The sequence below is a fragment of the Microcaecilia unicolor genome, chromosome 1, assembly GCF_901765095.1.
Source record: "Microcaecilia unicolor chromosome 1, aMicUni1.1, whole genome shotgun sequence".
Taxonomy (NCBI): domain Eukaryota; kingdom Metazoa; phylum Chordata; class Amphibia; order Gymnophiona; family Siphonopidae; genus Microcaecilia; species Microcaecilia unicolor.
In genome coordinates, this window is record NC_044031.1 from 432260776 (window position 1) to 432288431 (window position 27656).

Consider the following 27656-nt stretch of genomic DNA (forward strand, 5'->3'; position numbering starts at 1 on the left):
CATGGGAAATGTCTTAATTTTTCAAAAGGTAACATACAATGGAAACGAAGCTTTAAGCCAAGGATACAGTAAAAAGGAAAAACAAAAAATAATTTACACAAATTACTGAAAGAAACGCCCTGACCTATGGAAACTAAAGAAAGAAAAACAGGAGGAGAGGTACAAAAATAAGAAAGCACAAAAAGAAAAATCAGCAACATTTTCCTTGTTGCTTCATGTCATTTTTACCCCAAAACGACAGGGGAAAAAAAATCCAAAATTTGGAGTATTTTTCTGTGTATTGAGAGTGTGTGTGCATGCTTGCAAAAGAGATGGATAAGGAGAGTTATGATTGAGGTCTACAAAATCCTGAGTGGTGTAGAATGAGTAGATGTAAATTGATTTTTTACTCGTTCCAAAAGTACAAAGACTAGGGGACACTCAAGGAAGTTACATGGAAATACTTTTGAAATAAATAGATGGAAATATTTTTTCACGCAACAAATAGTTAAGCTCTGGAACTCTTTACCAGAGGATGTGGTAACAGTGGTTAGCGTGTCTGGGTTTAAAAAAAGGTTTGGGCAGATTCCTGGAGGATAAGTCCATAGTCTTCTATTGAGACAGACATGGGAAGCAACTGCTTGCCCTGGGATTTGTAGTATGGAGTGTTGCCACGATTTGGGTTTCTGCCAGGCACTTGTGGCCTGGCTTGGCCACTGTTTGGAAAACAGGATACTGGGCTAGCTGGGCCATTGGTCTGACCCAATATAGCTACTCTTATGTTCTGGCCCATAATGGTTTCCATGAGACACTTGTCTGGGAGTTTATTTAAATATAGGGCCAGCCCATCCACTAGGCAGAATAGATGTCCCCCTAGGGCGGCAGACTTTAAGGAGAGAGTGACAGTGTGGTGCTGGAACAGACAACAAGATAGCGGAGGAGCAGCAAGCTGCTGTCAGTCCAGTGGCAGCATTTTGAGCACCTGCAACAGGAAATTTGTATTGGAAAGAGTGGGATCTGGCAGGCTATGAGTGGTTATTGGGGGGGGGGAGATTTGTGCGTTCCAGGTCATTGATTGTCTTAATATAAATTATGTTTGTTTATTTGGACTTGGCTCACATCTTTTTCAGTAGTAGCTCACGATAAGTTACATTCAGATACAGTAGGTATTTTCCTGTCCCCCGAGGTCTTGTGGGCTTGTAATGTGATTTTGTACCTGAAGCAGTGAAGCATTGGGTGATTTCACAGGACCACAAGGAGTAGCAGTGGGGTTAGAGTCTGGTTTTGCTGCTTGTAAACCCAGTGCTCTACCCACTAGGCTACTCCACCAGGACCTACGGAACACAGTAAGGGTATGCATGGCGGGGGGGGGGGGGGGGGGCGCCAGTATTTGGGAGAGGGGCACCAGAAACTGCCATACTTACCCATGCGCTACGCTCCACTGGCCACTGCCACCACACACTAAAGCCCTCCCAGACCTACCTTGATCCTTGAAGGCCGCCCTGGTGGTGTAGTGACCTCTGCAGCTACTGGGGCAGGAAAGAATCCCGCTCGTTCCTGCCTTCTGCCACTATTCCGTCTCTGCTTTGCTGATCTGTGCCGCGGGCGGCCCCACCGTATTTTAAAAATGCTGCTTACAGGGTTCTGGATAGGGGCTGACCAGCCTGTTAAGTACCAGGTTGCGGGATAGCTGACTGACATAGGAGGGAGTAAGGGCTGGAGATGTCACTTGTTTGCAGGTGGCATAGAGCTAGGGGGTGAGTTGAATGTGTTACTGGGGGGACAGGCTGGAAGGCAGCTGGCTTGCAGAAGTAGAAACTGACGCATCACTTACTGGCTTACAGGGGTGGGGATAGGTGCTGGAGCGTTGGGCTGACCAGCTTGTTGGACTGCAGATTTTGGAGGGGGTAGGATTACCATATGTCCGGGTTTATCCGGACATGTCCTCTTTTTGAAGACATGGCCGGGCAACCGGGTGGGTTTTGCCAACTCTCAGCGGCCATTTTGAATCGGCGCCTGGACCGTCAGCATTGCAAGGGGAACAGAATGCAGGTGCTCCGGGCAGCAAAGAGGGGGCTCTTTCCTGTCCCAAAGAGGTCACTAGACCCACCAGGACAGTAGAGTAAGATAAAGGGCGGATAGGACACCCTTAGGGGTGTGTGACCGTGGGGCGATATGTGACGGGCGGGGAGAGGGTGTGGCGGGGCGGGGTATATGTCCTCTTTTTAGGGGGGACCAAATATGCTAACCCTAGGAGGGGGTAGCTGACTAGCTTGCAGGGGGAGAAAGGGGATGATTGATTTGCTGGGTGGTGGTGGTGGCGGATTAAAGGGAAGAGGGAGATAATGAGATTAGGGATAGAGACTGGTAGGGAGGAATTGGTTAAAAGAGACACTGGGTGATGACAAAGTGGGGACAGAGCAAGAGTGAGTGACAGTTAAGGGGAAGAACGAGAGAGCAAGACTGGGTGGTGACAGAGGCCCAGATGCATCAACCGTACGTAAAAAAAATCTAAAATGTTAAAGAAATTACCGAATGTAAAAAAACAAAGAATGCACGAAGGATAGGGAATGCAAATGAGCTGTTCGTTGCAGCTCACGTGCATTCACTAACCGTTCGGTAAAAACATCCGTAATCGGCCCGTAAGGCATGCACAGAGCAGCCAAGCATTATGCTGGCTGCTCTGCGCATGTCCCAAAACGTCAAAACAAAACAAAAAAAAAACAAAACATAGTAGCATAGTAGATGACGGCAGAAAAAGACCTGCATAGTCCATCCAGTCTGCCCAAGAAGATAAATTCCTATGTGCTACTTTTTTTTATTTGTACTGTCCTCTTCAGGGCACAGACCGTATAAGTCTGGCCAGCCCTATCCCCACTTCCCAACCACCAGCCCCGCCTCCCACCAAAGGCGCTCGTCAGGAGCGTCCTTTATGAGCGTCCTTGCCCCCCCCCCCCCACCGCTCGAGGTCGCCACTGCTCCCCGCTTGCCAAAAATCCAAAGTTTAAGCTGCCCCGGCTCGCCCCTCCCTTCCTCTCTTCTCTTTCTTCCCAGTTTCTTCCCAGTTCCGCCTCCCGCTATTCTCCGCCCCCGTGCCCCGCCCCCACTGCCCTCCCTGAAGTCATCGACGCCATTCCCCCCCCCCCCCCCCCACCGGTGCCCTCCTCCTTGTTACCGGGCCGTGCAACGCCTCTCAACTCTGTGTGAGGGCGCTGCACGGGGAAGAACAGCTGATCATCTCCTCTGCAGTCTCCGACGTCCCTCCTCCCTCCTGGGCCCGCCCTCGTCTGGTTACGTCAAAGCTTTTGTTTTTTTTCCTGGACAAGGAGTGAAAAAACAGCCATAGTAAATCAGGCCCTAAAAGAACTATGGTGAGATTCCCCTCCCCCACCCTTCTTCCCAACTCCTCAACTTCAGTGCAGACATCTGGGGAGAGGAGGAAATGTGGGAGGCCCTGAGTTCTTGGGCTGGCTCCTAAATCCAAAGAAAATCTTTTAAGGTTAGCTTTAGGTTTTTTACAGTCTTGCAATTTTCTCTCTGTTATACCTCTCCCAGAGCTCTAAATATTGATTTGCGTGTGATAAATATTTTAAGTAAATTCTTACAGCTCGTAGTATCTACTAGAAGAAAAGAAGTCAAAGTTTCACGTGTTTATACTAGTTGTGTGTATTTATTATTTTACTGAAGTGTCAACATTCATAGCATCAAATTTATTGTTACACTTGGCACCGACTTCTAAGCTTTTTAAGAATAACTGTAACATAGTAAGTGATGGCAGATAAAGACCTGAACAGTCCATCCAGCCTGCCCAACAGTCACACTCATTATCAATTCATGATTAAATCAACAATGAATGTGATATACTTTATCACAAGTCTTTCTTGGGGGTTTCTGGGACATAGACCGTAGAAGTCTGCCTTGCTCTATCCTTATATTCCACCTACTGGAGTTGGCATCAAAGCCCACTCCAGCCTATCCAAATCCGTCTTGTCATTTGCAGGACCCAAACCATAAAATCTGCCCAGCACTGTCCTTGGTTCCAGCTACTGAAGTTACCATTGAAACCCTTTCCAGCTTATCCTATTGCCATATACAGAAACAGACCTGCATAGTCTGCCTGGCACCGACCTTAGTTCTTTATAGGCGGAGTAGCCGTCCAAGCATCACTCACACATACACCCCCTGCAGCCATTTAAGTTTGTTTGTTTTTTTTTTATTTTTGTTTTCTACTATCTATTTTCTAAATAGAGTTCCTCTGTGTTCATCCCATGCATTTTTGAATTTCGTTACTGTTTTTGTCTCTACCACCTCCCTCCGGAGGGCATTCCAAGCATCGCCCAACCTGTCCGTGAAAAAGAATTTCCTGACATTACTCCTAAGTCTACCACCCTGCAACCTCGGTTCATGTCCTCTAGTTTTATCGTTTCCCCTTCTCTGGAAGAGATTTGCTTCTATATTATTACATTCAAGTATTTAAACATCTATATCATATCTCCCCTGTCCCTTCTTTCCTCTACAGTTTACAAATTTAGGTCTTCCAGTCTCTTCTCATACGTCTTATGGCACAAGCTCCATATCATTTTTGTTGCCTTCTTCTGGGCCGCTTCTAGTCTTTTTACATCCTTAGAAAGATATGGCCTTCAAAACTGAATACAATACTCCAGGTGGGGCCTCACCAGTGACTTGTACAGGGGCATCAACTCCTCCTTTCTTCTGCTGGTTACTCCTCTCTTGATACAGCCTTGCATCCTTCTGGCTAAGGCCACCGCTTTGTCACACTGTTTTTTCACTGTAAGGTCTTCTGACCCCATCACTCCAAGGTCCCTCTCCCAATCTGTGCGTATCAGCTTCTCATCTCCTAGGATATGCAGCTCCCTTGGGTTTCTACTCCCCAAATGTATCACTTTGCTTTTTTTTTTTTTGCATTAAATTTTAATTGCCAAACATTAGACCATTCTTCTAACTTTTGCAGATCCCTTTTCTTGTCTTCCACTTCCTCTGGGGTGTCCACTCTGTTGCAAATCTTGATATCATCCACAAAAAAGGCATACCTTACCTTACTGTTGTTATATAGTTCATATTCACCTGGGTCGATCCGCTTATAAAAAGAAATGTACAATGCTTTGCAAAATTCTTCATACCCTTATACATTTTTCACAGTCTGCTGTCTAAAAATATATAATAGAGAATGACACTGGGACAAAATTCGTTCCCGCCCCGTCTCCGTGAGCTCCGTCCCCATCGCCACCTAATCCCCGCAAGCTCTGACACCATCTGCAGAAGCTTTGAACAGTTATGCTGTACAACACCAGAGATATAGAAAGAGATGCATTTAACTCCTGTGCTGTGCAAAATGTAAAGATGGCACATGCCAGGGATGGTGTTAGGGGAGTGCAACTATGGCAACTGTCCTTGACCTCTGACCAGAGAGATCCCCAAGCCTTCCGGAATCTGAAGAAAGTGCAACCTGATACTGGGATTTGGGGTCCTCTTCCCAATTTCTGCCCTGGGTCCCAGCCACGTCTGGCAGGAAATACATTTCAAATCTGGCATACTCTAATCACAAAATAGAAAATAAAATTATTTTTCTACCTTTTGTTGTCCGATCATTTTCTTTTTATATTGTCCTATGGCCCAGCAGCAATTCACATGTCAGCTCCATGGCCTTCCTTCTGCTGCATCCTGCTCTCTGTAAAACAACTTCCTGTTTAGCGGTCAAAACAGGAAGTTGCAGTAGAGAGTGTGGGATGCAGCAGAAGGAAGGCCATGGAGCCAGTCTGTGTGAAATGCTGCTGAGCCACAGGAACATGTAAGTTACAAGCAGCGGGTAGAAAGAGATGCCAGACCCAAGGGAGGAGGACAGGAAGGGAGAGAGGTGCTGACTGGAGCCATGGGAGGGGAAGGGGAAAGAGGAGGAGGGGGCTGGAGGGAAGGGAGAAAGGTGCTGTACCCATGGGAGGAGGGGGGCTGGGCTGGAAGGAAGGGAGAAAGGTGCTGGACCTATGGGAGAGGGCAGGACATCCGGCAGAAGAAAGGCCACAGAGCCAGACTTTGTGAATCTACTACTACTACTACTTAACATTTCTAGAGCGCTACTAGGGTTACGCAGCGCTGTACAAATTAACAAGGAAGGTCGGTCCCTGCTCAAAGGAGCTTACAATCTAAAGGACGAAATGTCAAGTTGGGGCAAATCGCTGCCAGGCTGCTGGAACATGTAAGTTACAAGCAGCAGGTAAAAAGAGGTGACAGACCCACAGGGAGGAGGATGAAAAGAGACTTTTTTTTAAACATGGGAACAAAGCTTTTGACCATTCCTGCAGGGCGGTAAAAAGTGTTTCTGCATCCACAGTAATTCTGATTGCGGCGTTACCATTACAGCAGTTTACCGTGGTAAATCTGCTGTAATGGTAACTATGTCATTCTCTAATATTATTATTATTTATTTAGATTTTGCTCACACCTTTTCCAGTAGTAGCTCAAGGTGAGTTACATTCAGGTACTCTGGATATTTCGCTGTCCCAGGAAGGCTCACAATCTAAGGTTGTACCTGAGGCAATGGAGGGTTAAGTGACTTGCCCAAGATAGTTCAGAATGCATCAAAGTAAGAGTGTGTTTTATTTATCCAAAGAACATATTCTACATGAAAGAATGGCTATAAAAATACTCAAAACTTAATAGTAAGAAACTAAAATGTTTTCATTACATAAAGCTTCACGCCACTTAAGAAAATAGTGGAAGCCCCTTTTGCAGGAGTAACAGCAATGAGCCATTTAAGATAAGTTTCTACCAGTTTTACACAGTGGGATGGTGCAGTTTTTGCCCATTCTCGGCAGAATATCTCAAGCATTTTCAAGTTGTTTGGGGATAGTCTGTGCACTGCGGCCTTCAAAACCTTGCCACAGATTTCCTATTGGATTCAGGTCTGGGCTTTAACTGGGGCCACTCAAGAATATTCACTTTCTTCTTCCTGACCCACTCCAGTGTTTCTTTTGCTTTGTACTTAGCCTCACAAAACACTGATTCTTGGTTATTCTGATACCTCCAGATTGGCTTTATCTTCCTTGATATGCAGATCTTATGCATCAATTATTGGGTACTCCAGTACTGTTACCAAGAGTGCCAGACCTTCTTTGTTATAGTTCTGCATTCATGGAAGATCCAGATCCCTTTGGGCTTACAGTTTGACACATGAAAGACATCACCTGAAAAGAAAAGGATTTTCAGCCTCTTTCACTGCTACTCTGCTGAAGGCCTGTAGATTGTGTATTTCCTTATAAGAACATGAGTAGCCATACTGGGCCAGACCAATGATCCATCTAGCCCAGTATCTTGTTTTCCAAACAGTGGCCAAGCCAGGTCACAAGTACCTGGCAGAAACCCAAATCGTGGTAACACTCCATACTACAAGTCCCAGGGCAAGCAGTTGCTTCCCATGTCTGTCTCAATAGCAGACTATGGACTTTCCTCCAGAAATCTGTCCAAACCTTTTTTAAACCCAGATACGCTAACCGCTGTTACCACATCCTCCGGCAAAGAGTTACACAGCTTAACTTTTCGTTGAGTGAAAAAATATTTCCATCTATTTATTTCAAAAGTGTTTCCATGTAAGTTCCTTGAGTGTCCCCTAGTCTTTGTACTTTTGGAACAAGTAAAAAATCAATCAACTTCTACTCGTTCTACTCCACTCCAGGGGCGTAGCTATGGGTGGGCCTGGGTGGGCCCAGGCCTACCCAATCTCGGCCCGGGCCCACCCAGTCTTTTGCGACCCTCACCTACCACGACGACGACGACTTCGTTTTTTTGCCCGCAGCGGCCAGCGGGCGTAAAAGCAGCAAGCAGCGAGCCAGTCTCAACTTCGTCCTTCGCTTCCTGCTCTCTCAGCGTCCCGCCCGCCTGAAAGGAAATGACATCAGAGGAAGGTGGGACGGCACAGAGAGAGGGCAGGAAGCGAAGGACGGAGTCGAGACTGGCTCGCTGCTTGCTGCTTTTACGCTGCAACTTCGGGCGTGGAAGTGAGCTAGCCAGCCCGCCCATCTAGTCCATTGGAAAGAAAGAAAGATGCGATTTGGTTTCCACTCCTTTGCGCAGCCATCGCCGTTCACTCAAAACACAGGGCAAGCAAACCTGTGAGCTGCTGCATCCACGTTGTCGTTCTTTTGAGGGGGGGGCGGAGGAGACGCCAGATAGAATGGGGAAGGGGATTGAAATAAACAGGATGGGCAGGGGAGAGAGGAGAATTGCCGGACAACAGGGATTGATGGAGGGGGCAGGGGAGAGAGGAAATTTGCTGGAGATGGATGGAGGAGAAGGCAGGGGAGAATGGAGAGTTGCTGGACATGTATGGATGGAGAGGAGGGCAGGGGAAGGAGGAAAATTGCTGGACATGGATGGATGGAGGGGAAAGGGGAGAGAGGAAATTTGCTGGGGATGGATGGAGGAGAGGGCAGGGGAGAATGGAGAGTTGCTGGACGGAGGGGAGGGCAGGGGAAGGAGGAGAATTGCTGGACATGGCTAGATGGAGGGAAAAGGGGAGAGAGGAAATTGGCTGGAGATGGATGGATGGAGGAGAGGGCAGGGGAGAATGGAGAGTTGCTGGACGGAGCGGAGGGCAGGGGAAGGAGGAGAATTGCTGGACATGGATGGATGGAGGGAAAAGGGGAGAGAGGAAATTTGCTGGGTATGGATGGATGGAGGAGAGGGCAGGGGAGAATGGAGAGTTGCTGGACATGGATGGATGGAGAGGAGGGCAGGGGAGAGAATAGAAATTGCTGGACATGGAGCGGAGGGCAGGGGAAGGAAGAAAATTGCTGGACATGGATGGATGGAGGGGAAAGGGGAGAGAGGAAATTTGCTGGGTATGGATGGATGGAGGGGAGGGCAGAGGAGAGAGGAGAATTGCTGAACATGGATGGATGAATGCAAGGGACAGAGGACATTTGATGGATATGGGTGGATAGAGGAGAGAGCAGGGGAGAATGGAGAGTTGCTGGATGGATGGCTAGAGGGAGGGGAGAGAAGTCAGGGAGGAGGTGTGCATGGATGGAGGGGAGGGAAGAGAGGAGAAATGCTGGACATGGATGGAGTGGAGGACAGGGAAGAGAAGTAAAAATGTTGGACAAGGATGGAGGGGAGGGAAGACAGAGGAAGTAGAAGCACATGGATGGAGGGCAGTAAAAAGAAATGCTGGATATGGATGGAGGGAAATTGCTGAGTTTAAGGGCTGGTTTGGAACACATTGAGGGCAGATACTGAAACTCGAGGAAGGATAGGGACAGGGCTACAGATGGTAGACAGGACGCATGAGGACACAGGAGGATGGTGGACATGGTGAGAGAAAAAATATCAGATGGAAAGAAGACACTACATAAAACAGAAGACACTGGGACCAAAGCAAATAGATCAGACAAAGGTAGAAAAAGTATTTTATTCAGAATTTATTAATTGGAATATGTCAGCTTTTGGAAATGTGAATCTGTGATATTTTGCATGTAAGTTTCAATTTTTCTGGTATTGCTGCATACTGAGTCTGACTTCTTGAGTTAACTTTCCAGTTCAGTATTTTGCCTTCATATTTTTTGATTTCTAGTTCCTTGTGTCATGTCTGTTGTGTCATGTGTTTTTCATGTGTGATCAAGGTGCAGTATTCTGCTAGCGTGTAGTATTTGCAGCCCTTTTTGTTTTGCTTTTTTTTTTCTTCACAAGGTAGTGTATTAGTGTTTTAGAGCCTAGTGTAATTACAGTTCTGCCTTTTCAAGCATAAGGTTGTAGCTCGTCCTGTCCTTGGAATTAGTGCTGTTATGGTTTAGTAAGGATATGAGTGTGTTTTTGCACAAGTTTGTGTACAGCATTTTGCAGTGGAGAGATTGTGGGATAATGTAATTATATTTAAAAATATCAATTTTTCCATTAAGTATGTATGTGGTTATACTGATGCAGGGCAGCTGTTAGGCATCAAGTGAATTCTAAGGCATTATTTTGTAGGATCCCAAGAGACACTACTCAAACTTACATAGACAGTGTGTGCCCACCCATATTAGCTCTGGGCCCACCCAAAATCTCAGGTCTGGCTATGCCACTGCTCCACTCAGGATTTTGTAGACTTTTTTTTTTTTTTGGGGGGGGGGGGGGGGGAGGGGGATATGATTGAGATCTACATGAGGGTTTAGAGAGTGTTTGAGTGCTGGTGTTCAGCTCATGATACATCCCTTTGGCAAATGGATATCCCTCTGAGTCCTTTTTGTTTGTTTTGTTTTGCAGAAAGGGCCTAGAGGAAGCTTTGTCTCTTAGTTTGCTTAAGGTACAGGTGGTGGCACTCTCTTGTTTCAGGGGCAACAATTAGTAAGTTTTGTATTGCAACCCAACCAAACATAGTTTGTTTTTTTACAGGCGTTCAAGCACATTTATCCTCTCATTAGAGTGGTTGTACCCCACCCAGTAAGATCTTAATTTGGTGCTGTCGTTGTTGGCATTTTATTTTGATTCTAGCCATTAAGCCTATAAAAATGGGCGAGATTTCCAGCTACCCTCCTCGCCACCGCTCCCTCCCCCCTTCGTGCCTGGCCCCCTGCACTGATCTGACAGCGCCTCTCACCTCTGTGTAAAAGCGCTGCAGGCAGCAGCAGATCGCTTTGCTGCTGCCTGCAGCACTTCCACACGGAGATGAGAGGCATTGTCAGGTCAGTGCAGGGGACCCGATATGGAGGAGGGCGGGAGCGGCGGCGGGGATGGGGGGAGGGTGGAGGTTGGTGCGCGCGATGTTTGTTTTCAGGCGGCAGCGTCCGACAGTGACTCCGACTCCGTTTCCCTCTCTTGACACGAGAGCGGGACGGAGAGGGAAGTCTGTACTGCGCATTTGCAGGTGAGTCGGTCACTTGCCGTTTATATGTTTGATACCTCTTAAGGATAATAACATCAGAGCTATTTATATAATCAATTAAAATAAGGGCAACATAACCAAACAGAAGAGTATACAGACAAAAGGTTAGGAGATGGGGCAGAAACAGGTGATTAAAACAACAGGAAGCTGATTACATTGTAATGAAAAGTAAGAAAAAGAATATAATGGAGAAAAGGTTGCGTTTTTCTAGTAGCCATATATTACGCTAGGAGGATTTCAAAATTGCAAGCATTTTTCAACAGACTCAATACCCCCTTTTCTGCTGACAGTGCGATCCCCTTTTCATGTAAATCAGGTAGTTTCAATTTATGTGCACAAAACAACATGAAGAGTCAAAAACATCCAATTGTCCCCCCCCCCCCTTCAGTGTACAGTTGATTAAATATTAATACCTTTACTTTTGTAAACCACCTTAATTTGTTTTGTGACATATCAAATTGGAATAAAACTGAATGACACTGGCCCTTAATTTTGAGTACGCTGGGTGCTAGCAGGCCATAGTGCTCACAGACCACTTGTCACTTAAAAGTTGCATACTTGTGGCAGAAACCCCTAAGTGAAGCCAAGGAAAGGTACAGAAGCACCACAGAAACAAAGAATAAGACTGGCAGTGTATGAAATGTTAATAACCTGTAAACTATAAGATTTGATGGCACAACACCCACCTCATCTACCCAACAATACCATAGAACCGCGGTGATTTATGGTTTGCCCTGCACTGCCACAGAAAGCAAGCAAGCCATGTTCCTCAACACTGCCCAGCCCCTTACCCCATCCTGCACTGTTCACGAGCTTGTACTTCAGCTTGCACCAATATAACCCGGATTGTCCATGGTAGAGTTCATTTAGGAGCCCTTTGACAAAGTGGCGGGAAGTCCAACGCAGGCTTATCGCATGCTATTCTGGAACCACTGCTGGCCCAGCGTAGCTGCCGATGCTATTTCTGGCGCACTGGAAAAACAATTTTTTTTTGTTACATTTGTACCCCGCGCTTTCCCACTCATGGCAGGCTCAATGCGGCTTACATGGGGCAATGGAGGGTTAAGTGACTTGCCCAGAGTCACAAGGAGCTGCCTGTGCCGGGAATCGAACTCAGTTCCCCAGGACCAAAGTCCACCACCCTAACCACTAGTCCACTCCTCCACAAGGACTAATACTGCGGCAATCGGGCATTGGCACATGTTGCCCGGTTACCTCAAGAGCCCTTACTGCCACCTCAGTGGGTGGCGGTAAGTGCTCCCCACCACATCTTACCGCATGGCCATTTGGGGGGTGGGGGGGCATTTTAACCACTGTGGTAAAAAGGGTCATGGAGCGCAGGAGAAACGGCGCCCACCGCTACGGCAGGACCTGTTTTCCCGCAGCTTAGTAAAAGGATACCTGAATGATTCCCTTTGCCTTGTGGACAATAGGGATTATTTTGTGATCTAAATGAGCGTTGACTGAAAGAACATTTATTTAGCCTGTGTACTCAAGTTTTTTGAACGGTAGTTTTTATCCTTTTATGTGGAAAAACCTTTCCTTCAGCCAACCAAAAAATATATATATACATTTGGAAAACCAAATGGGAAGTCAAAGGGCACATGCAATTCCTGTTGGTCCTGAGCACGGCCTCTTACACAGGAATCGAGGAAAAGTAAACAATAACGTCATCCAGCTATCCACTGGAACAGAAAGTGTTGCAACACGTGGAAACAGTTGATCAGTTTTGTTGGCCTTTGCTAATTCTTTTCTCTTCTGAGCACTGGGTTTTTGTATGCACTGTGTTGCAGCCAGCTGGAGGCTTTTTCTGTTTCTTCTTTATCAAGAGTTTGTTGAATGTGCACAATACGGGGTTACCAAGTCTGCATTTGGCTTGTGCAGCTTCGCAGTTTGAGACCTGGCACACCGTTTACGGAGAGGGCGTGCACTGAAAGCTACACTACTTCTGAAGCTGAGTACAGTTTTTAGTGGCAGGCTTGGGACTGCAGTGTGAACCTGAGGCTCTTGCAATCCTGGTTTCTTTAGTCATTTGTATTAAAATAAATGCATGGATGATGACGGATATCCACTAAGCAAATGTACCCCATGCATTTCTATTCGACACAACTAACCTTCACCTGCTGAGAGCTGATGATGAGTGCAGGTCTTCCGTGTTGGTGCATCTGGAGGCTCTTCTCACGATGTGCTGTGCATGCTGCTCTAACCACATCCTGTGCTGAGTGTAGAACCACTTGTGATCATCACTGCGGTGTAACTGATAAGTCATATTTTTCTGTTTCACTTCAGAGTAACTGGTCACGGTCAGTAGAATCCACCTGATCAGGTACAGTGGTTACAAGCGTTATTTAAAAAATCATTTCTGCTGACACCTTTTTTATTGGCTATATAATCCTCATGTTTTATTCAATACCCAGCTCAAGTACAGGCTAACCAGACATACAGGGGGGTCCTTTTACTAAGCCGCGGTAAAAAGTAGCCTGTGCTAGTGTAGGTGTGTGTATCGGGCAGTTGCTGGACCAGTTTTTACTGCATCTGCAAAAAAGGGCTTTTTTTTTAATGGGACGGGAAAAGGGCATGAGGTAAAACTGAAACCGGCGCGCGACCAAAACTGGCCTGAGCCCTTAACACCACCCGTTGATCTAGTGGTAAGGGCTTATGCACTGCACGCATGATGACCAGTCAGCGTGCGCCAGCTGCCAATTAGTGCCGGTAATGACCCGTGTGGGAGGAAATAACTAAATAAATCATCCAGGCATTATAGGTAAGAACTAAATCTAAAATTACCGCCAGGGGGTGCGGTAGCCTGGCGGTAGTCTCGTTTAAGCGTGCACTGCACACACGTCGTGCCTAAAGCACCTTTGTAAAAGGGCCCCACAGTTCTTAAACAAACATAAATAAGTAAAGGAAGCATGCCAGACTAACCCATGAACAAGTAAACTTCTTAGTGGACCTCTTTTTAAGGGAGTGAGCAACCCTGGAAAATTGCATCTGTTGAAATAAACGTTCATGCCAAAAAAATGCTTTGAGATGGATTCGACACCAACCTCTGACTTTTTTTTTTTTTAATTCTGGAAACCTGCATCTTTAAAAATGACAAGAAGGCACTGTACCTATAATAATTATTGTTGCTGGCAGTCCAAAAAATAAAAATGGAGGTATTGGGTAACCTTGCCATCTTGGAAGGCACCTGGGTGTTGTCCTTTTATCCTGCAGAAAGAGTGATTGGCACAGCTTTATAAATGCCTCTTTGTCTTTGCTACTTGTCTGTTTGTCTGTCCAGTGGAAATTCAGTAGCTCATATTTGAAACTGGAAATGAACCAATTCATTATATCAGGACAACAAACCACTCTGGCTGCAGAGGCGGGGCCATTCTCAGCAACCTGCAGGGAGTCCTTTGTGCTGTCTGCTGTGCAGACTGAATAGATAATTGCTAGAGAGGGTTTGCTATGTAACTAACATTGTCAGAGAACTTGGACATTTGTTTGTTTTTGGGGATTTTTTTTTTTTTTCAAAAAGGGGGGAGGGGTCAGGTGGGCCCATTTTTTCCTTAAATAAAATTCTTGAAGAGCTATATGCCTGGCTGGTGTGTGTAAAGGGACAGACTGCAGAGAGCAGCATTTGTTGTCTCATCTGTTTCTTTGTAGCACCGTGAGGAAGGGAGGAAGGACTGGAAATGAATTATTTGTTTAGACTTGCTATCATAGTCTTTCAGATCCAAATACTCAAACAGTGCAGAAGTATGGAAAAGTGAATGCCCTAAATTGGTTTCCATACGTAGACAAGCATTCTGATGAGTGGAACGACTGAGAATCTACCAGAACATGGGGAAAGAAGCAACAAAATGTGCGAAACAGCAGATCAGCAATCAGAGAAAAGAAATTGGCTAAGGCACAGATATAACGGGAAATACAGGTTACTTCACAAGCTGATTCTTTTAAGTGTTGAAAAACAAAGGGAAGTATTGGACTTCTGGTCCATGAAGTTCCACCAAGTTCAGCCCTTTCATCCCTCGTAATATTTATTTGTATCCCTTGTGAGAGGTCATCAGACAGCATGGTGCGACCTTTCGTATTTTTGCCAAGAATGGATGACTTCTTAAACTGGACAGAGGTTCAAGTTGGGTGATTTCTAAGAATGTCTGGCTGGCTAATATTGCAAATGACAGTTAGAGAAAGGATTAAAGTTAAATGTAGTCTTTGACTAGTGCACAAATTTGGGTGTGCAAGGTATCCAAGTAACAGAAAAAAAGAGGGGCACTCACTTCAAGCCTGTGCAATACAACAATAGTCCGGAAACCAGTCTGTTCACACTATATATTCAGCAGGGAAAAATGAGAAAAAAAACGGGGGGAAAAGACCTCAGAAAAGGTGACACACAGCAAGACTGCTGGAAGTTACGATGACGTCTCTTTTTTTGAAACAATTCCAGCAGTCTTGCTGTGTGTCACCTTTTCTGAGGTCTTTTCCCCCCTTTTTTTTCTCATTTTTCCCTGCTGAATATGTAGTGTGAACAGACTCGTTTTCGGACTATTGTTGGTGTGCAAGGTATCAAATAATTCCAGTTCAGTTGTGTGCCTAACTTGTTAAATTAGGTGCCAACTGGCCTTAAATACCAATAATAGCCTTAAGTGGTGTTAATTGGTGCTCATTGGCACACATGACTGCACTTAGGCGCTATTCTGTAAACTGAGCACCTAACCGCTGTGGCATGGCAGCTACAAAGAGGGCATGCACATGGGCAGGTTGGGGGCGTGTCTTGCAGTTGCAAGTTATACTACTACTACTACTACTTGACATTTCTATAGCGCTACTAGGGTTATGCAGCGCTGTACAATTTAAGAGAAAAGGGGCAGTCCCTGCTCAAAGGAGCTTACAATCTAAAGGACGAAATGACAAGTTGGGGTAGTCACACACACGCCACTCTCAACTTTAGGCGTGACCATTTGCACCAGCCGTTGACATGGCTTAAGTGCTCAGGCCTACAGTTAGGCATGCACATGCCAACTTAATGCTGTATTCTAGAACCGCAAATTGCACCCAGTTGCCATAATAGAAAATTAGCTGAGTGGCTGGGCAGATGCACAATATTGTGATTAAGCTTACAGCTCATTCATTACAAGCTTTTTTACTACCAAAGCCCCCGTCTTCTGGAACACTTCTCCCTCCTCTTCCTTGGCCTCCTAAAACATACATTTTCCTTAGGCAAAGAGGCAGTTTGGTCTGTGGAATGGGGACATTCCAGATAAATGAATGTGCTCTCATAATTCCCCTAAAAGAACTTTTTTTTTTTTTAGCATAGTTTGACATCCTAGCAAAGGAATCCCTTACCAGAGCACTGCTGTTCTAAGTTTGATCTCATATGAGGAATGTCCATCTTTACATAACTCTGGATGTTTGTTTTTAACTTTTGCTGTCTGCCCGGTGGAGCTCTTGAAAACCAGGAGGTGCATTTCAAAAACATTTATCTGAACGGAGACTATTTTTTAACAAGTTAATTCTGTGCTCACTATATTGCAGGGCTCTGGTGTATTATATTAAGTCAGGTGATGATTATTAATATATATATATATATATATATATATATATATCCTTTTTTTTCTTTTTTTAAATAAAGTACATATTCAGGAAAACAAACATGCTTGACAGTGGTGAAATGCAGTGAGTTGGTGGTTTAATGGCTTGCCAAATGCTGCCCTCTGCAGGCCATTTCTTTGCAAGTATTCATAATCGATCTTAAAATCTTTCTCTCCATCAGAACACATTTTGTGATACCGAAAAAATGTAAATTGGAAGCGTTGCAATAAATGTCAGAAAGTTTCCAAATGTTGCTGTTGATCTCTTCCCTAATAAGGTATAAGATGAGGAACAGAGTTCATAAACTGCAGGATGAAGCTGCTCCAGAGGGCAACTACTAACTAACTACTAATCATTTCTATAGCATTGCTAGACGTACGCAGCGCTGTACACATTAATATAGGCAGGTACTTTCTCTGGCCCTAGAGGGTTCACAATCTAAGTTTTTGTACCTGGGGCAATGGAGGGTTAAATGACTTGCCCAAGGTCATAAGGAGCTGCACACTGTCACACTGCTCACTTGCCTTGTACCTTTTATCCCCTCCTCTTTAATTCCCTTACCTCTTAGTTGTTCTGTCTGTTATCTGTCTTACTTATTTAGATTGTAAGCTCTTTGAGCAGGGACTGTCTTTTATGTGTGGTGTACAGCGCTGTGTATGCCTTGTAGCGCTATAGAAATGATAAGTAGTAGTAGTAGTAGCTGCAGTGGGAATTGAACCCAGGTTGCCAGGCTGAAAGCCTACTGCACTAACCATTAGGCCACTTCTCCCTCCTAACTACTAAAATGGAGTGGAAGAGTGGCCTAGTGGTTAGAGCACCGGTCTTGCAATCCAGAGGTGGCCAGTTCAAATCCTGCTGCTGCTCCTTGTGATCTTGGGCAAGTCACTTAACCCTCCATTGCCTCAGGAACAAACTTAGATTGTGAGCCCTCCTGGGACAGAGAAATATCCAGTGTACCTGAATGTAACTCACCTTGAGCTACTACTGAAAAAGGTGTGAGCAAAATCTAAATAAATAAATAAATGAATAAAAATGGTCAGTGGTCTTCATCCTAAAGCATATGGTAACAGACTGAAAAGTCTAAGTACATATGCTTTGGAAGAAGGCCAGATGAGGGAAAATATGATAGAGACATTTAAATACCTCAATGATAGAAATGCACAGGAGACAGGTCTCTTTCAGTTGAAAGGAAGCTCTGGAATGAGGGGGCATAGGATGAAGGTGAAAGGGGATAGACTTAGGAGTAATCTAAAGAAATATGTTATGAAAGGGGTGGTGGATGTGTTTAACAGCCTCTCAGTAGAGGTGGTAGAAACGAAGATGGTATCTGAATTCAAGAAGGTATGGGACTTGTAGAGACGTTATCTGAGGAAGAGGGAAGGGATTGTAGGGCTGAGCAGCTTGTGTGAATGGATCAGGGGTTCTTCAAATTTTTTTGGTTCCCTCACCCCTTTAACTGATCCCACTCCCTCCTAAACCACTGGTAACTACTGACAGCAACATATATCACTGTACCCATGTTTTATCATTCCCACCTTAGTAATCCCCTTATCTCTTATTTGTCCCGTTTGTCTGTCATAAATAGATGACTGTCTCTTTATGTCCAGTGTACAGTAGTGGCGTTATAAAAGTAATAAGTAGTAGTAGTTAGCCACTAACAGTGCAGCTAACATGTCAATAATTGCACTGGTACACAGTTATACCAGTAACTGTCCTAATAACTGCCTTCCCGCTGTCTAGAAAGTTTCCATAAATTGACTCAAATTTCAAGACCTTTCTCTACACTGCATTTGACCTCTTTCTGTACTACTGACTAAGAATTCCTGGCCTTGTACCACTGACTAAGAATTCCTGGCCTAGATAGACTGTATGTTTTGTTTTTCCTGCTGTCATGTTCTTTGTTTCCATGAATATCTGATCTGAGTTAACTAGAAAATGTGCCTAATTAACTTTAGTTGGATATCCCCCGGCTGAGTACTGGCCTCCAAGTAAATGAGTACATTTTTTTTTGTTTTGTCCTTAGTCACTCCTGCCCTGTCAGCACCATCTCCAAAATGGTGCATTTAGTGGTAGTATTGCTTTCTGACCATGAGGAGTCATGGGGGGGGGGGGGGGCAGAAGTGTGCTTAGGGGAGAGGTTCTGTTCGTGGGCTGGGAGAGGGGTTGGACAGCATTATGGCCCCTTTAAGCTCCAGCCCGGGCCATCGGGTCACATTTTTGAAATCTGATGCTTCCAGGCTGCTGAAATAATGCTGTCTGTGAGGAGGCTTTCAAGCAGAGTTATTCATTTACCACAGGAGTCAGCAACCTGTGATACTAGGATACTGCAGGTTGGTGACTGCTGTGGCAAATGAAGGTACAGTAAAAGCACATCTTTTACCGCACCTTGATAAATATTATAAAGATAATTTTTGTTCACATGTGGCCACATATGTGAAGATGGCCTCTTATAAAATACCAGCAGGTATAAAAGTACAAATGGTGTTTGGTAAGCTCCTTTGCACTGTGTCCCCAAACTGAAAACTTCAAATCACATGAAAAATATATTGGGAAGAAGTTGCTTTATGATCCAAAGACCCTGATGTAGCTTCTAGTGTGGAGCAACTTGCTGGCCATCGTCACAGTTTTCAATCCCGGGACCCAGCGCAAAGGAGCTTGCAACTTGTAGACAGAACAGGATTGCAAGTTTTTTGGCCCATTCTTTAGCTTAAGAAGGAGTCTTCTGAAATGGAATTTTACATCAAAGAATTTCCAGTATGGGAGTTTGCAGTGTGTTCTCCTTTGATATAGATAGGTCACTTTGCTTTCCTATGTATTACGTAAGGGGACTATATAAAGATCGATCGTTTTTTACAAAATAGCCAGTCACACTGTTTAAAGATCAATATTGTTATAAGAATTTATAGAAGATACAAGAGAGAGCATATATTTTTAACAAGGATTTTTTAAAGACCTGTGGATGTTCTTGACAACAGCAGTAATGTGGTTGCCAACAATTATTTTCTTCCTTATTCTTTTCCCTTCATCAGCTTGTGGGTATTTTTCAATTTTTTATCTTTTTTTTTTTCAGTGAAGGTTATCTCATGAATTGCATGTGTACATTCCTTTCCCTGTGTCCTTTCTGGATTATGTGGTTACTTATATACTTTATAAAATGCACACATAACATTGCATCTCCACCCTCAGGAACATCTTTTCTTAGCTTGTGGAAAAGTATGCATTTTATTTCCACTTTTCATGTTTACATCCATGTACAACTTGTATAAGAACTCTTTTCCATGTATAAAATGTAGTTTACATAAAAAAAAAAGGGTTTAGAAAATTACCTCCTATGTGTCTGTGTTCTAACTTCCCACCCACATAACCTCTGGGCAAGTTTATAAGAGCCCACTTGAAAACACAAAATGCTGTTGTACATACTCAGGCCCCTTAAAATGATCTCCAAAGGTTGGGAAATGGTTTTATTTCTTAGAGGAAAATGTTTAATAGTTGAAACACTTCCCCCCCCCCCCCCCTTCCCGAAAAAGACTTTCAGGGATATGAATCTACATGCGCACTGTACCTGTGAATGTATGAATCTGATAAGCCATAGTATAGAGTAGGGCTGTACCAAATACTCGGACTCCTAGTGCCCTGAATGCATTATTTGTATTTGGCCGAATATTCTGTACAGCCCTAGTATACAGTCCACTCATGAGCTGCCAAAAGAGAATAGGGATGTTGATTATAACATAGAAAGTTGGGGGGAGAGGGAGGGAAGGGCTGACTCCAGGAGTATCCTGGGACTGTATGTGTTGTCAGTCTTCACACCGTATCTCATTGTTTTTATTTTCAGCTTTCTAGAAAGAATTGAACATGTCCGGCAGAACGATTACACACCCACAGATCAGGTGAGTGAAACACAGGGACAGTGAGGAAAAAAACAGAACCAGCTCCGTTCAAATTACCATGTCAGGTTCCAGTACGATAGTTTTTAAAAGTCAAGAAGGTTCCCACAGGGGAAAGGTACAGTTCTTGGCCTGGTTACTGTACATGTCGTACTGTTGTGATGACATTTCAACTGTCAAGTCTGGAGGAGCATTATTATTAAATTCCGTGAGCAAAAATTAGGCATCCTTTTTAAGCCTTAATGTATGCAGTCAGCATTTGAATGCTTAAAGTGTGGAGGAGTGGCCTAGTGGTTAGGGTGGTGGACTTTGATCCTGAGGAACTGAGTTCGATTCCCGTCACAGGCAGCTCCTTGTGACTCTGGGTAAGTCACTTAACCCTCCATTGCCTGCCGCATAGAGCCTGCCATGAGTGGGAAAGTGCGGGGTACAAATGTAATAAAAAAATAAAGAATTGATACCCCCAAACACCTGCTGATGGCTTGTAAAAAGAAGCATAGGTTCAATTCAGGGGCTCAAAAATCCCAGGCTCTAAGTCACCATGGCACCTAGAAATTGGATGCTGGCGCCCAGGACTTCATGCCCCCCCCCCCCCTAATTTTGGGTTTTGTTCAGCTGCCTCAAATGGTGTTGTTTCCTGCTCTGACACTGCCAAACAATTCAGCTCTCTCTATAAGCTTCAGCTGTACAGTGCAGGAAGTTCGGGAAATCTCATGGCTTCAGGTCTCGTGGGACTTACAACTGCGAGATAAGCCTGAACTTCCTGTACCACGTGGCTCAACCTCACAGAGAGAGCACAAGAATGGGAAGTATCCTGCTACTTCTGTGAAGGGGGTAAGTGACAGTTCAGAGAAAGAGAGACTGAGTGAAGACTTGGGTCAGGGGTATGGGAGGGGAGGAGACTGGTGGGGACTCGAGCCATGGTGATAATGTCAGCTACACTACAGCCGACTAAATGTGATATTCAGCACTTAGGTGCCTTTTCACTAAAGAGTTGCCACGCAGCAACCTGGAACTACCGCCAGCCCAACGCAGCCTCTGGTGATAGTTCCACCTTGAGCACCCGCTCCCTACCGTTCCCAGCTCGCACCCCGCTGGCACTTGTGTGCATGCCCGTCAGGGCACGGCGCCATGTTAGTGGTGGCTCCGTGCACCAGGGGGGCACTACGCCTTGGTTTAACATAGGCAGCCGAGACCCCTCAGGCTTACCGGGGATTTGTGATAATGAAATAATAACAGGACTCACAGTATTTCTTAACATGGCACAACTTGGCCACAGCTTTATTTTAAATACAAACACCATTCCACTGGGTATACCCAAGCCAATCAAACCTTCCGGCTTACTAGCCAACCCAGTCCGCCGCCATTAGCAACACTGACCAATCATATACAGAGCTCCCTGCCGCACAGCAAGGGAGCTCAGCCGTAATTTTTGACAGCGGTGCTAACCTCGCAGTAATCGGGCAGCACACGTTACCACCGGGCTACTGTGTGAGCCCTTACTGCCACTTCATTGGGTAGTGGTAAGTGTCGCCCACCACATGGCCATACAGTAAGAATAATCTTATTGCAGGGCCATTTTTCTTTTAGGGGCTTTTTACCTGCTGTGGTAAAAATGGCCCCCACCACAACTGCATGGCCATTTTAACATCAGTTTGGTAAAAGGACTCTTTTAACTGGCTATGGTGAACTGCATAAAGGGAAGGGAAATGGGACTTGATATACTGCCTTTCTGAGGTTTTTGCAACCACATTCAAAGCGGTTTACATATATTCAGGTACTTATTTTGTACCGGGGCAATGGAGGGTTAAGTGACTTGCCCCGAGTCACAAGGAGCTGCAAAATAGGACTGACTTTTTTGCGGTCCAGTTTATGCTGTGACCTTGACCAGTTCTAATTGCTGAATATCGGCACTTATCTGGCCGACTGCCCCCAGAACACCACCAAAAATAGCCAGTTTTCAGTTTAGCACTAATGGTTAACTGCCACTGAAAATGACCGGTTAGCCCCAAACAGGCCATTTCTGACCAGATTAAATTGCTTTGAATATTGACCCCCCCCCCCCCCCCCCATTTTTTATAAAATATGCAGTTTTGTATATAGAGTACAGGCACACATTTATACCTTCATCAGATGACAGTTATAAGAAGGCATAGAAAACAAGAAAGGGAGAAACCAGGTGATATACCCAAGGGGTATTTACATGTCTGTGTCATATCCCTCCTTTCCTCTACACTGTATATATTCATGTCATCTTGTGGCACAAACCACACATCATTTTTGTCACTTCTTTCTGAACCACTTCAAGTCTTTTTACGTCCTTAATGAGATATGGCTTCCAAAACTGAACACAATATTCCAAGTAGGGCCTCACTAACAGCTTGTATAGGAGACATCCATATCTCCTTTCTTCTGCTGATTATGCCTCTCTGTATGCTGCCTAGCATCCTTTTTGCTATGGCCACTGCCTTTGTCACATTGTTTTGCTACCTTGAGATCATCAGACATTATCACCCCAAAGTCCCTATCCAGAGAGGTCACCTTTCTTTTTTATCTTTTCTAATTGTGCTATATCTTTTTTGAGATGTGGTGACCAGAATTGCACACAATCCTCAAGCTGCGGTAGTACCATTAGAAGAGTCAATATGATATTGTTTGGGGTTTTCTTTTTTTTGGGGGGGGGTTCTCTGTTCCTTTCCTAATAATTCCTAATATTGTTTGCTTTTTTTGGCTGCCACTGCACACTGAGCAGAAAATTTCAGAGTAATTCTTCACAATGACTTCTAGATCCTTATCTTGAATAGTGACTTCTAATGAGAAATATAACATTGTGTGGCCATAATTTGGGTTATTCTTCCCTATGTGCATCACTTTACACTTGTCCACATTAAATTCCATCTGTCTCTAAAGGACCTCCTGCAATTTCACAGAATTTGCATGCAGTATAACAACTTTGAATAAATTGGTGTCATCTACAAATTCAATGACTCGCACACTGTTCCTATTTCCAAATCATTTATAAATGTTTAAAAAAACACCTGCCCTAGTATAGATCCCTGGGGTACTCTACTGTTTACTTTCCTCCTTTGGAAAACCTAGCCATTTAATCCTACTCTCTTTTTTCTATATTTTAACCAGTTTCCAATCCACAGTGGGACATTGCCTTCAGTCCTATTCCTTGGCTTTTTTATTTCCTCATGAATCTTTCATGAAGTACTTCATCAAATGCTTTCTAAAAAAAAATCCAGATAAACTATATCAGCTGGTTGACCATTGTCCATGCCTTCAAAAAATGTAGGTAATTCAGATACATTACAGAGTACACCAAAATACATTCAAGAAATAGATGGAAACCTCACAAGAATCCAATTTGTGGGGCACAGGCCCCCCATGACTCGCAACACCTTTACCTCTCACACAAATTCTACTTTCCACTAAGGACTAGATCTAAAATAGCTCTCCCTCTTGTTGGTTCCTGAACCAGATGCTTCATGAAGCAGCCATTAATTTCAACTAGGAACTTTACCTCCCTAGCATTTCCTAATTTATCCAGTCAGTGTTGGGGTGATTGAAATCACCTGTTATAGTGTAACCACATTTGTTAGCTTCCCTAAGTGTTATTAACATTTTATCATCTGTCTGTTCATTCTGACCAGGCAGACAATAATACCCACACCCGTGTTCTTTTTCCATTCACACATGGAATTTTATCCATAAAGATTCCATTGTGCAATATCTCTCCTCCAGGATAATAAGACACAAAGACCGGGGTTGGTCAGCAGCCTGAGATTCAAGGGGAAGTGGAAGGGCTGGGGGCAGCAGGAGAAGAAGGCTGGAGAGCTCAGGGCAACCTCAGCATATTGTACAAGATTAAGGGCTGGGGCTAGGCCAGCGTCAGGAGTTCAAGGCAGAACTTTAGAAGAGCCCAGAAGTTAGAGGAAGAGGAGCGAATAGCATGTGAGGGGATGAGCTAGCAGAAGCAATGGAGAAAGCAGGGGAGAGCTGGGGCAGGAAGAGGAGATCTTGAGCCTAGGACAGGACAGAAGAGTTTGAGGAAGGAGAGAAGTGTTAGGGCAGGAGGAGTCTGGAGAGAGAACAGGAAAGGGCTGGGAGCAGGAGTACTCAGCATGTGAGAGAAGGGCTGGGGGCAGTTGAATATTTTTATGAATGTATAAATGTGTAAGTATAAATTATATGTATAAATATACCTATATGCATAAATGGAGTATTCAAATATCAGGGATTCTACATATAAAGTGTACGTGTGAGACTCTGAATATTAGGTCTATATGTATAAGTTATATGTTTGACTTTGATGGCTCAAGTTATACCTGGTTTTCCCACATCTGAGTCAAAACGTGCAATCTTTCTATACAGGGACCGAATATCCATGCCTGTACATATAATTTATTACGTATTTGTGTCCCCTTCCCTGAAATACCCTCACCACATCCGTTTGGCTCTACATATAGAACCATGTATATGGTGGATTTATATGTTTAAGGCCCTTGGATATTTTTTTTAGAAAGCAATTATAGGTTGAGCACAGCACAAAACGTATGACTGCTGTTCAAATATTGACCTCTATGACTTTTATAGTGGAAAGTCATGTAAGGGAAGCCTGTCCCAGATTTACATGCCAAAAATCTAGCAGTCTGCTTCCACCGTCCCCCACTGCCACTGCATGAATTTGGGAAGCCCAGTATTAAAGCATTATTAAAATAAAGCCATTCTACATAAAAGGTCAGAGGTTACATAAGAGTTGCTCTACTGGGTCAGACTAAGGGTTTATCTGACCTTGTATCCTGTTTCCAACAGTGGCCAATGCAGGTCACAAGAACCTGCCAAAATCCCAAAACAGTACAATACATTTTATGCTGCTTATCCATAAGCAGTAGATTTTCCCCAAGTCTATTTTAATAATGGGCTTATGGATTTTTCTTTTAAGAAACTATCCAAACCTTTTTTAAACCCCGCTAAGCTAACTGCTTTTACTGCATTCTTTTAATCTAAGGAACTAATGGGGGCCTTTTACTAAGCTATGGTAAAAGTGGCCTTAGCACACCGTTGCGTGTTTTTTTCCTGCAGGCTAAGGCCATTTTTACTGCAGCAGTAAAATGGCTTTTTCTATTTTCTGTATGTGCCAGGTGCTAATGTTGCCATTAAAAATAATTAGTGCATGTGTACCTACCACCACTTATTTTGCAGGTGATAAGAGCTCACGTGCTATTCCTGCACTAATCAGTTCACAGTGATGTAGCTGCACTTATGAGGGTAGGAATGCCCACTCTTTGCTCCCAGTCACACCCTTTGAAAAAAGTTAAAAGAATTTTTTTAGCATGTAGTTAGTGTGCACAGAGTTGGCTCTTACTGTAGGATGTCTGAGCGCATCCCTGCATTAGGTGCACATTAGCACCTAACACAGCTTAGTGAAATGACCCCTAAACTTACAGCTGTGTGTTTAGCTAAATCTAGTTAAGGGAAGCTTGAATTGCCTTTCTCATTTTTTCTGTTTTGTCTTTGTTTTTTGCTTTAGGATCTTCTAAGATGCAGAGTTTTAACATCAGGGATTTTTGAAACGCGATTTCAAGTAGACAAAGTAAATTTCCAGTAAGTATATATCCCTGTCATTTTAAAGTTCTTAAGACTGTAAGTCACAGTAAAAAGCCTAACAAGAAGGGTGAACCACGGACATTTTCCAAACACAGAAACACCCAACAAATCATTTATCAACTCCATGCTTATACAGAAAAACATTTTTTTTTTTAGAAAGAAACATATCCTTTAGTGTGAGTTACAACCTATTTCCCAAACACTTTAGTTATAGTCAAATCCCTAATTAATTTTAAACTTTTTCTCATGTAGCTAGAACATTATAAATTGTCAAAAAACAAATACGCAATTATTTCCCTGACTCCTCAAATGATAAATACTTCTCTACCTGTCATAGATTTCTGTGTTTAGTCTGTACTGCAGGAATCAACCACCAGGGTGGAGGAATTTATTCAACTGATAAGACTCGACACGGTGCTGTGTTTCAGTGCTGGTTGCACCTGCCTCTGGAGTCTAAAAAAAAACCCATTTAAAATAACAATAAACATTTTAAAATGCATGAGGTAAAAACTCTAATGATAAAAACATCAAAATAAACATCACTATAAACATTGCAACATGTATTAAAGTTAGATATAAATAATAAATAGTAAAATGATGAACCGTGAATCATAAACAACAGGATGCTATTCATATGAGATGTGTAGATATAATATAAACCAGTATATCGATACTATATAATACTGTAAAGTGCAAAACATAAAGGATATGGCATGAATAGGAATATTTGTACAATTAAAGTTATGGTGCTTTTATCAAGAGGTGCAGTTACGTAAGTCTAGAGCAAAACCAATTACAATGTGTTGTGCATTGCCAAAATAAAGTATATGTTAGAAAAGGCTAAGATACATAAAGAAAATGGTCTAACTACATATTAATCTGTTAAAGCAGAAAAACATATCAATATACTCAATAGTATAAAAACTGAATGACAATATTAAGCAGGAAAATTGTTACATTTCATTATTATACATTATATGTAGATATTGTCCAAAAAGGTTATCAAGTGGTGCAAAAATGCACCTACATATCTCATATTGTCTCAAAATTGTCCAAATCAATTATATTAAAACTAAGTGGGGTACGGATATATAAAAAACAGCTAAAGAAACTGTGTGTGATTAAAAATCGAAGGAAACCCATTTGAAAAGAATAAAGGAAGCTACCTGAATCAGATAAGCCACTGTGAAACACTGTAAGCACAAGATGATACAATCTGTAGAAAGATACAGCAATATGAAAGATAAAGTACATGGTTCTAAATTGCCTGTGGAGGGCAATGATCACACGAAAGGTGATTAAAGAAACCAACACTACTACTACTACTTAGCATTTCTATAGCGCTGCCAGGGTTACGCAGCGCTGTACAAGTTTAAACATGGGGAAGGACAGTCCCTGCTCAAGAGCCACCACCAACGACTTTAAAAGTGAATAGTGGACTATACTGTGACAAACTGTGAAATATACAGTATTTTAAAATGCACAGAGCAAACGGAGGTTCATACTGTACTGCAACATACTGTCTTTGCTTCCCCAGGGCCATAGCTGAGCAACAGCTGATGATTGGATGTAGCAATAATTGACCACTGTCTATTGGTGATTCCTACATTGTTGAAACATGAAAGCACACTCACTTGTGAATCGAAAAATATGCATGTGGAAGATTTATCTAAAAATTGTAGCACTAGAAACATATATGGAAGAGTGATATCTAGTGGTGGTAC

The 27656-nt window shown here is 43.6% G+C and overlaps 1 protein-coding gene across 2 annotated transcripts in view; it reads left to right on the plus strand.

Moving 5' to 3' along the window:
* The window catches only part of GNAL (G protein subunit alpha L), a 616946-nt gene that overhangs the window by 520038 nt on the left and 69252 nt on the right, over positions 1-27656 (plus strand). For both annotated transcript variants that reach the window (XM_030212259.1, XM_030212268.1), the window contains exons 6-7: positions 20268-20322; positions 25856-25929. In XM_030212259.1, coding sequence (XP_030068119.1) covers positions 20268-20322; positions 25856-25929 — 129 coding nt within the window. The remainder of the gene's footprint in view (positions 1-20267; positions 20323-25855; positions 25930-27656) is intronic.